This window comes from Nannospalax galili, unplaced genomic scaffold, assembly GCF_000622305.1.
Source record: "Nannospalax galili isolate Female #2095 unplaced genomic scaffold, S.galili_v1.0 scaffold267, whole genome shotgun sequence".
NCBI lineage: Eukaryota > Metazoa > Chordata > Mammalia > Rodentia > Spalacidae > Nannospalax > Nannospalax galili.
In genome coordinates this window covers 1,180,941-1,192,075 of record NW_008357518.1, presented here as the reverse complement: position 1 = coordinate 1,192,075, position 11,135 = coordinate 1,180,941, and the positions used below count along the sequence as shown (strand labels likewise).

The window sequence follows — 11,135 nt, the reverse complement described above, 5'->3', positions numbered from 1 at the left end:
TTCTGTGCCATAGTCTGGTAATCTGTAAAGCAGAATGACAACGTGGATTTCCTGAGGTGTGAATGGTAAGAGGGAATCAGTCAAACACCCAGAACAGTGCGCAACCCATTGTAAGGAATGGGTAAATGTTCATTTTCCCCCCCTTAATAAATGTGATGGTTAGTTATCAACTTGACAGAGTCTAGAATCACTTGGGAGTTGGGCTCTGGACGTGCCTGTAGGGGATTACCTTGATTAGGCTAGTGGAGGTGGGAAGACTGTCATTGAGTGGTACCATTAGCCTGGCTGGGATCCTGGACTGTGTACATGGAGAAAAAGCTGAGCAGCAGTGGTCCCCTCTCTGTTTCCTGATTGTAGGTGTAGCTGCTTCAAGCTCCTGCTGCCTTGACTTCCCCACCACGATGGACCATACCCTTGAACGTGAACCAGAATAAACCCTTCTCCCTTAAGTTGCTTTTTTACCAGGGTATTTTATCACAGCAACAGGAAAGGAAACTGAGATGACACATTAACTTTTCATTGAGTTTTGTGATTTGAGGGACATTTTCTGTTTAGAATAGTAAGTTTTAAAAATCAAAAGGTATTGAAGACAATGTACTTGTTAACGCCAGCCCCCCAGGAGTAGACTGGTTTCATGTTAAATTCATAATTATACAGAAAATATCCTCAAAGCTTTATTCATTTCATAAATAATGTATTTTATTTTATTGCATATGGCTATTAAGGAGGGCATCCATGGTCAATACAGACTAAATACAGCATACTAGTCTACTCCAGTTTATTCTCATCTCCAGCGGCGCCACGTGACCCCTATATACAGCATGGACAGTGGAAGACAGCAGGGAGGGTAGGTCTCTTGTCATAACACAATAGCAAGAAATATATTTAACACCTTGATATCCAGAAACAATATGTACCCAAAAGAAAAACACTGTTTAATAACTGTTAAAGTTCATATAGCAAAAAATATTTTAAATTTACGGTTAATTCAGGCAAAATGTACAAAGACCCAATATACATTGTGAAGTTTTAGCAAACATAACATTTATACATTTTGGTTCCATTCTGTAAACTAAATTAAGAATGTAAATATTGCATATGCCTTCTTCTCTTGAAATGTACAGGATAAGGAGAACTTCATAGTCTCCACTTTTCACGCCACTTGTTTCCGCTGCAATGGGGACACGAGCCATCTGTGTCCTGTGGTGAGTGCTCCCAACATAGAGGGCGTGTCACATCTGCCTCGTGCACTGTGGTCAGCAGGTCTGCATCAGTTCTACTGTCCCTGCGGGAGTTATGCAGCAAACACAGCGCCGATTCCTAGTCCCAACACTTAAGTAAAAATTCAGATTTTCTACATCCCAATAAGGTATATCAAACATCAGAACAGACCTTCAGTCTAGATCGTATGGCCTACGCATACTGCTGTGATGTGTAACTTCAGAAAGAAAAACCTTGAAAATGCACAGGGGGATCAATTTACATTCAACGTTGTCTTCAATACAATCCTCTGTTCTACAAGTTCAGCATGGAAGCAGGAAGACAGTTGCATTGCCATTATATATATTTTTAAGACACAGAATTTTTTGGTCTTCCTCTAAAAGCCTCATTTTATTAATGCATTATTCTATAGTGATATATATCTATATATTTATATATATATGTGTATTTTTTCTCCCAAACAAAAACAAAACAACAATGGTAAAAAATAAACCAACAACTCACATTTCCAAGAATTAGTGTGGTCTCTACAGGACTATTAGGGAGACAGGCACTGGGGGGAGTGAGGGGAGGCAGGCCTCCAGCCACATGTGTGGGGAGCAGCAAAGTTCTGCCAGCAAGCTCAGCACTTCCGGGTCTAGACACCTGAAATAACTACCACAACACTGATCAGAACACTGAAAACAGAGAACCAGGGTAGTCTTGTTGATCTTGACAAGTGATGTGTACCGTTGAGAGATGGTTTTTCTTTTCCATCAATAGTACATCCCCCCCCCCTTCTCTCTTCTGCGCAGCCTTGTTGGCCAACACAGTAACATTATATCAAAGATAATACATTTAAAAAATGAAATCTACCAAACCCAACCAGTCTTGAGTTGCGAGCATGCCTACATGAGTTTTTGGTTAAAGAAATGCGAGCCAAGATTCAGAAACAGCTGAAGACACCCCAGCTTGTGGATAGGACAAAAGGCTTTTGCGATCTTAAGTACTTACATGAACATATACAGAGAAGAGTCAACAAGCCTGTCAAAGGTACAAAGAAAGATCCACCCCCTCCCATGCTCCCACCCACCCCCACTACCCAATATGGTTGATGATTTTCAAAAGGAGGTTGCTCAAGTCACATTTAAGAATTATTAGGATTAATCTGTTTTTGAAGTCCAATCCCAGATTTCACTCCCATGGAGAATTCAGTCCCACACTAGGTTCCTTGTGTAAGTAAACATCGCAGGTACCTGCACTGGAACCCACACCTACTTAAATATGGTCTGCATGTGACCCTAGGGTAGAGTTGCCAGAGGTCCCCCTGTACCCTGCCATGCAATCCGGCTTCTCATGAACTGAGGTAGGACTGTGGTAGTTTTGAGCATAAACCAGTAAATACCAGATTTGACCACTTTTGTGGGCCTTGAAGCATCTCCTTGCATGCCGAGGGATTAATCCACTTTGCCAAAATGAAAGTAAGAAAAAAATAAAGACAATGGCCACAATTTGAGAAGGCCAATAAAAATATTCAATCTCCTGGAGTGTAACCCCATCAATTCATTCAGTTAGCTAACAACAACAAGAAAATGCAACACAAACAGTGGGGTGATGACAGGTGCCCCACTTGGGAACAGGTGAGAGAGGCAGCCTTGCCTCTTGGTTCCTTGTGTGACACAATTCACAGAAGTCTGAAAATGTAGAACTGCTCTGGTCCGAAAGGAAGGGTGAGCAGTGTTGGGCTGGAAACACTCCAAGCATCTCCTTTGTAATGGATTCTGAGTTGAACTTGGTGGCATGGACCAGGTGGTGCTTCACTCTGAAAAAGAGAGCAGAGAACTCATGAGCCACCCGCTCCAGGGACCAAAGGGATGTACAGAGTGCCCCCAAGAGGCCCCTGGACTTGTGTCCAGGATCTGGGCCATTCCCCTGAAAAGAGGTGCTTCTCTGAGAAGCAAAGGCTTATCACTCTCCTTTCCAGAAAAACAAGACCTTCAGGCAAACAGGCTGGCTGCCCTGAAGGTGGGGCGGCTAGGCTCCAATCCCAACTGTGCATGCAGGTGAGAAAATCTCCCTCCACACTCTGTAAAGTACTCCAGCAGAGAGGTCACAAGGGACAGAGTGGACGAATTTTAACCTTCACACTGAGCATGTACTGGAGAGGATTGCTTCCTGCCTCATTGGTCTGCTGAGGACTGTACTGTGTGACCTTTAACCTTACTGACTCCTCAAATGTGTGCCACTCAAGAAAGGAATGCCCCAAGTCCACTCTTCTGCCCCCACTTAACCCTGCCAGTTACCTTCCTCTTCTTAACCATGTTAAAGCCCCTGTACCCTATGTGCTGTCATACCGATCTCAGCATCTTACCATCACGTACTCATCTTCCCAAGTACCAAAGTAACTGACTTGGCTGCTGAGCTTAGGGGTGGGAGGAAGGCCAGGTGACCATTTGCTCCTCCCTTCAGGAAAGAGCAGCACACCCCTGCAACCAGGGCTCCATCCCCAAGGTTTAAAGTAAACGCATACATCAGACACTTCCTCTTTCATCACTGGACAGCTCAACTTTGAAGAAGGACATGTCACGTCATGGTGCTTTTTGGGGGGGTTAAGTTTCTTGGCGTTTCATACAAACTGACACACTGTGACTTACATACTCCCCATGATGATGGCTAAGAGAGAGGGCACTCTATCTTAACCAGGTAAATCTTCCTTTGCAGATCTAAGATCCTCTATGCAATGTTGGACACACCTTTCAAACTGCATAAATTCTGATCTTCAACTCTTGAACCTCATACTTAGTTTTATTTTCCGTGTGTGTGTGTGTGTGTGTGTGTGTGTGTGTGTGTATGTGTGTGTGTAATTCTTTTCTTCTCCTTGAGTTGAGAGGACTGACCCCAGCAGAGAGAAACTTACAATGCGCCCTGAAGCTGAGGGGCCCCTGAAAAGGGTGCAGCCTCCGTCTAGCACAGTGCAAATCTGTGCAGACAGAGCCTGTGGGGTGCCAGGGAAACGCTGCAGTTCTGCTGCACTTGGAGGCTATTTCTTTCTTTTAAAAATGTTACATCCTTTAAAAAATTAACAGATAAACAACATTGTGCAAATGGAATTGGACAAACAGCCATATTCAGCACTTCCTCTTAAGGAAATGTCTTGTCCTCCAGCTATTTTATTGATCACAATGATTTTTCAATCCCAAGAGACTGCAGTGGCCTAACTAACCGCTGGCAGCCCTTAAAAAGCAGGGCCTGGTTTTATGCTAAAAATGGTAAGGGTTTTGTCACACAGGTGAGTCCTACCCTACCCAGAGCAGGTGAGCAGCATTTGTGAATCCATCTACAAAAAGATCTCCAATCAAAGTTTATTTTCACACAACAATTAGGAGAGTCCTAGCTAAACTGTCTGTTAACTCTGAGCCCATTATCTTGAAGACAGCTGAGTGAATCCTCCAATTTCTCCAATGTAAACACACAGTCATGTAAAATAGGGAATGCTGGAAAAAGGCTTTCCTTTTCATGGGTATGTACAGTCACTGTGGTTTTCACTGTTCCTCAGTCGTTTGGCTGAAAAACCCAACTCTAAGGATCAGGTTTTCCTGAACATCAACCAAGTCAAACTCAAAATTACATATATATTTTTGAAACAGGGAGGGTCTCACAAGGATTTTATTTTTGAAACAGGGTCTCACTAGGTAACCTGGCTGGCCTTGAACTCACCAAGATCCTTCTGCCTCTGCCTCCTGAATGCTGAGATTAAAGGCACTACCATACCTGTCCCTAACCATTGTTATTTTTAAAAGTACTACAGAGTTATCAAAACCTCAATTTTTGAGTATCGGCATGAGCTGACAGGAGGGAGGACATCATCAGCCGTGCGACGAACCTTATATTTTCCAAAAGGTTCCTTCTGAATTCTGCTTTCAGGCGGGGTCTTCTCCAAGACTGGGGAAAAAGGCCAACCAAAAGTAGTATTCTTATGGGAAGATGAATGGGCCACAATGCAGTTGACTGATGCTGGAAGGTTGGGACATGGACAGGAGACCCAGGTCAGAAAACCAGCTTTGAGACACACGGGCACGGGATGGGAGCTTTCCCACAGCTTCTCATGCATGCACACTGTAGCAATACAATGTGGGCAGAGCTTGTCTGCTGTGAGGTCAAACACACCCACAGTCTATGGATGCCTGTAGCAAGAACAGGGGTGGGGATGGGAGCTGTGACCTCAGGCCTCCTCAGGAAGTGCAGGATTCTAGTTCTCACTCCTCAGCTGTCTATACTAGCAGAGTGTTGGATACTGAGGGTCCCTGGAGAGATGCTCCTAAAGTGGCTGCACTAGGAGGACTCTCCAAATGTAAACAGAATGAACCATCAGAAACAATGCAGAGGTGATTAGTCTGTGGCTGCTCTGCTCTGCACATGCCTTGAGAAGGGAGCCCTCGGTGAAACACAACCGAACCCAGGAAGGATCCTGCACCATGCACAGGACAGGTACACAAATCCCACTTCTGCTCCTGGTGGTAGTGTGTATTAAGACAGGAAACGCACTGTAGTCACAAGATTTGAATGTTCCTTCCAATTCTATACCCAACTTCAGTACAGCGAAGACAAACCCCTCAAAGAACCACACGTATGAAGTACCGAGTTAAAACCAAACCAGGAGCAACAACAGAAAGTTCTTTCTCCCATCAGTCAGCAGTCCAGCTATTCTCCGCCTTCCTTCAGCTGTCACTGGTGATGACTGACAGCCCTATGTGGGATGCAGTCCCAAGGGCGAGGAAGCTTAACTCCCTACGGATCAGCTTTCAGGTCACCTTTTCCCTTACACTTGAAAGAGCAGATAGCTGATGGCTACTGGGAAAAGGAGTCACTTTTCTTCAAGGATGCAGGCCCAAGAGGCTCCTCATGTTCCAGTAGATGGTCCCACACCCATGCCTATACTAAAAGGACCCAGTGGGGAGAGAGAGCGAGAGCAAGAGTGAGAGCGAGAGAGAGAGAGAGAGAGAGAGAGAGAGAGAGAGAACATGAAGTAAAAGTGGGGGGATAGGAGGGAATGGGGAGTGGATAGGATCCAAACACGGTGTATCTATGCATGAATATTCAAGTATTTTTTGTTTTAAAATAGGCCGAATGCAAATGAGTCCCAGTACTCCTACCTCCAAAGAGCCTTAGACCCCTGGGAAAGAGGGAGGAGGGAGAGGAGGAAGAAGGGAGAGACAGAGAAGAAAGGGAGGGGGGGAGGAGGGGAGGGGAGGAAGGGAAGAAGGAAGAACGCAGAAGACACACTGCTGATAGACTGCTGTGGGAATACTTGGGACAGGCATCAACAGTAAACTGCCACAGCACCACCCAGCCCAGAGCCTGAGAGCAAGAAAGAAGGTAGACTTATCCCAGGATGATCTGGGCATCTGAGTTAGGCAAACTTGATACCACCTTTTCACTGGGGTTTCTCATGAGGCTCTGGGTTTGTGTACGTTTGACATTAAGGACCATTTCAGTGTTCAGGATTCAACACATACTACTGGGTCACTGCAGCTCTGCCCTGAAGGTTCTGGCTCTCTCCAGAGAAATTGTCATGGCTGTATCCCATGCAGATCCGCAAGGAGGCTCCCCACAGAAGCTCCATGCAGTGAAGAACAAGTACAGATGCCTTAACATACCCAGGACTCCCTGAATTACAAATGCTATTTACATACATACTGATTTTCATGATGAAAGAAAATCACATAGGGGCTGGAGAGATGGTTCGGCAGTTAAGAACACTGGTTGTTCTTGCAGAAGACCCGGGTTCAAATCCCAGCACCCATATGGCAGCTAACAACTGTCCATAACTCCAGTCCCAGGGGACAGCCTCTTCTGACTTCCAGAAGCATGGGTGCACTTACCTACATGCAGGCAATACACACATACACATTAAAATAAAAATAATAAATAAAAATTTTTCAAAAATTAAAAAAACCATATACTTCTTAGTGTTATATTTTGTATTTTTAGGAACAAGTCAAATTAAGGAAGAATGAGCTCTGAGGTGAGACCTAATATCTTTCAAGTCTATTTCAATGCCCAGTTGAGGCTTTTTATTTAAACCAAGAACTAGGAGAGAAAACAGACTTTTCAGTTGGAGGAAAAACTCCTAGAAAAGTACACCTGATAACTTAGTATCTCCTTACTTTTAAAAGTAAAACACCGTAAGAATATTAAAAAAAAAAAAAAGTAATGCTGGGTGTGATAAAGAAGCCAGAGATTCTAAGAAAAACGGTTACTTTAAACTTTCTTCTAAATTTGAAAAAAAAAAAATCACTTAAAAAGAAAACTTGGATGATTAAGCTCCCCGTGACAACTTGCTTAAGAGTCCGACTTTCTTTTACATGAGCTCACACTTCCACTGACAATTAAAACCATTTCGTTTGAATGCTTGTTATTAAAGAAATTCCCTAACATCGAGTTGTAACTTGCTAATGACACAATCCGAGACGAGATGAGACAATCTAGTTTTCTCACAAGGCTGGAGTGAATAAAAGGCACTTGCCCTTTAACTCCTGTTTAATCCTTCAAGGAAGACAGTCTCTTAATGGCCCAGCCACTGGGTGGCTCAGAGGCCTCCCAACCTGTGAAGCACCTCACTTCAAACTTCCTCTACACACCCAAAAATTCGCCCACAGGAACTTGCCAGAGCAGTCCACATTCCAATGGTTGTTTTCTTCTGGGTTTGCTTTTTAACATGGGCATCATATGAGCGATTCTTTTATAACAAGAATCCCCCAACTCATCTTCAGGCACAGATCTAAAGACACATGAGTAATAGTGTATTTGCACTCCAGCCCGACCCCCCCCCGGGGGCCACGGTCTCCTGGATCCTGGAGGAGGGAACCCCTTCTCTCATGCTAACCCTAGGTTAAAACCAGAGGAGGAAGCAAGAATGACCAGAGCTTTCCACACTGCCAGAGAAAAGTCAAAGGCTCCCTGTGGCCACCGTGGGAAATGTGCAGGGTGCAGTGTGAGTCAGGGCATCTGAAGAACCCACAGTTTACATTTCTACTTTGCATCATTGCTCTGCTTTGTTTTATTTTGCCAAAGTTGTTGCTGTTTGTATTTGAGGGTTATACATCATGCTAGGGGATAGTTTACACAGTAGAAAAGTTAGCTTGTCACGTGGATTTATCAGTTACAGTTCATCACCTCCCGTACTGGCATTTGGGTGGCAAGGGCAGTTAAAAACTTACTTGTTTTTCCCTAATACAACTGTAATACCTATTAGATTCCCAGAGCTGTGTGTTCTATGAACCAGTTACTTTGTGTCTGTTCTCTCCCTCTTCTGCGCTACCCGCCCCTGTGATAACCAATTTTATTGAGCTCTCTGTACATTTGACCTTGGTTTTGGGAATTTGTTTTTAGATTCTATGTATGAGATTATGCAATATTTTTCTTTCATTGGCTCTTTATAGCACTCCCTTCAAAGGACATTAAATACCATTCTAGTATCTGATCCTATTTAATAAGCAGCAGTAGGTGATATACGCATGCTTTGGGAACCCGGCTCTCTTGCAAGACTGGGTCTGACCACACACACCCTCCCTTCTGATCATCATGTCCCCTTGACACCCGGGACAATGCTCCTTAGCCCCTTGGTCAAGTTCAGTTGAGTTAAAGAAATTAAAATCTCTTATAGTTTATGCTGTTGCTAAGCAGAAAAGTTAACACAATTTTCTAAGAAAAACAAAACCTGAGGGCTGTATGAGGCCCAGAAAGAAGAATGAATTCCCTCTCTATTTCATGATAATGATGGTGCCAGGCAGAGGTCAGTGACACATAGCCAGCCTGGCAAGCAGCCTGTCTCTGCAAATAAAGTTTTATTGGAACCCAGCCACATTCATTCACTCATGTACACAGGACCGTTTCTACTGTTCCACCTCAAGCACAGTTGGGTAGCTATGGCAACCAAGCCTGAACCTTCAGTGTCTGACCCTTCACAAAGGAAGTCCACAAACTCTTTCAAAGCAATAGATGAATCTAGCAATGTTTAGCAAGGAAACCCACAAGAAGACACAGAGAAGTTTGTCAAAACAGCACCATGCATTTTCCACCTGAGACTCCTGATAACCCCCTGGAAATTACCTGTAAGCTTACATATTTCACAAATGCAATACGGACTGTCTGCTAAAAGCTATGCTATCCTTTTACAGATACTGTGAATCATAAGATTGTGCGTGAAGCCAACACCCTTTAGAACAATTCTCCCTGACTTTTAAAAAACATTTATTTATTTATTTGTTTGTTTATTTATTTATTTATTTACAGGGTTTCACTGTGTAGCACTGGCTTGGAATTTGCTATGTAGACCAGGCTGGCCTCAAATTTACAGAGATCTACCTGCTTTTGTCTCCCAAGTAAGTGCTGGAGTTACAGATGTGTGCCACCACACCCAGCCCCATATACACTTTTTATTTATTTATTTAATTTTTTGTCTTTTTGAGGAGGGTCTCCCTGTAGCCCCAGCTGTCCTGGAACTCACTATGTAGACCAGTCTGGCCTTGAACTCACAGAGATCTGCCTGTCTCTGCTTCCCAAGTGCTGGGACTAAAGACATGTGCCACCATGCCCAGCTATTTATTATTTTTTAATTTATGTGTATGAGTGTATTGCCTGCATGTATGCCAGGCACCCATATTGTGTTGATATGCAATGCCCACGGAGGTCAGAAGCTGGTGTTACATTCCCCTGAAACTGAAGTTACAGATGGTTGTTAGCCACCATGTGGGTGCTGGGAACCAAACCCGGGTCTGCTCCAAGAGTAGCCAGTGCTCTTAACCGCTAAGCCATCTCTCCAGCCCCCTCCCTGGCTTTTTAATGCACAGCACATAAGTACAAATACATCTATTAGTGTGTGCTACGCTGGTATTTGACTTCACAATGAAAAATTTACATGTCACATCTGCAGTTCATAATCAGTCCATATATCTTTTTCTTGGATCATTTGAACATGGAACTGTAAGGACTACTCTTCCACTCTGAAGAGAATATTTGGGACAAGAATTTGCATTAAAATTGCAAGTGTGCTTGCCTTCGCCTTTTACCCCAGCACTTGGGAGGCTGAGGCAGATGGATCTCTGAGTTCAAGGCCAGTGTGGTCGCACAGTGAGTTCTAGGCCAGTCAGAGGTCGTCTCAGAAAACCAACCAACCAATCAATCAAACAAACAAAAATTTACAAATTTTCTATATGAAGTTTTATTCTTTTGTCAGCACATTTTGTATGTATGACTTATACTGACATAAAAAAATGCATTTTATGTACATTAAAAAATGCCTACATCTGAAGTAATAAAGCCTTCTATTTTTCCTGTCAAATTAAGGAGTCATGCAGTAAGTATTCAGAAGAGATCCCTGGCTCTTTCCTTTTAACTGCTAACTGACTTGGAAGGTATGCTCCCTTCCAGGCTATACCAATATCCACGGACTCTGGCAGTTTCTTTCAGAAAGCGATACAGGTCAGGCCCCCGTGTGTGTGAGTACCCTACCCCTGACTGTAAGGTTAACCTGGAAAGCCAATGTTGAAGGCCCAAGCCTAGCTTGGGAGCTGTGATGGTTAATACTGATCATCAATTTGACAGAATCTAGAATCACGTACGAGACAAACTTCTTGGCTTGTCTGTGAGAAAATGTCTACATTGGGTTAACTGGACTGGGAAGATCCACACTAACTGTGGAGGACACCATCCCATGAGCTAGCCATCTTGGACAGAATAAAAATGAGTAAATGAACTGAGCAGCGGAATTCAGCTCTCTGCTTCCTGGCTACTGATGCCATGTGACCAAGTGCCTCAAGTTCTTACAGCCACACCTTCCCCACCATGATGGACTATACTCTCCAGCTCTGAGTCAAAGAAACCCTACCTTTGGTGGCTTTGTCAGGTGTTTTATCAGAACAAGGAGAAAAGTA

The 11,135-nt window shown here is 43.7% G+C and overlaps 1 protein-coding gene across 1 annotated transcript in view; it reads right to left on the bottom strand.

The window, feature by feature from the left end:
• Positions 1-761: 761 nt before the first annotated feature.
• Positions 762-11,135, bottom strand: part of Irs2 (insulin receptor substrate 2) — a gene marked incomplete at its 5' end in the record, with an annotated part of 28,436 nt that continues 18,062 nt past the window's right edge. The window contains one exon of the mRNA XM_008855198.1: positions 762-3,022. Coding sequence (XP_008853420.1) covers positions 3,018-3,022 — 5 coding nt within the window. The remainder of the gene's footprint in view (positions 3,023-11,135) is intronic.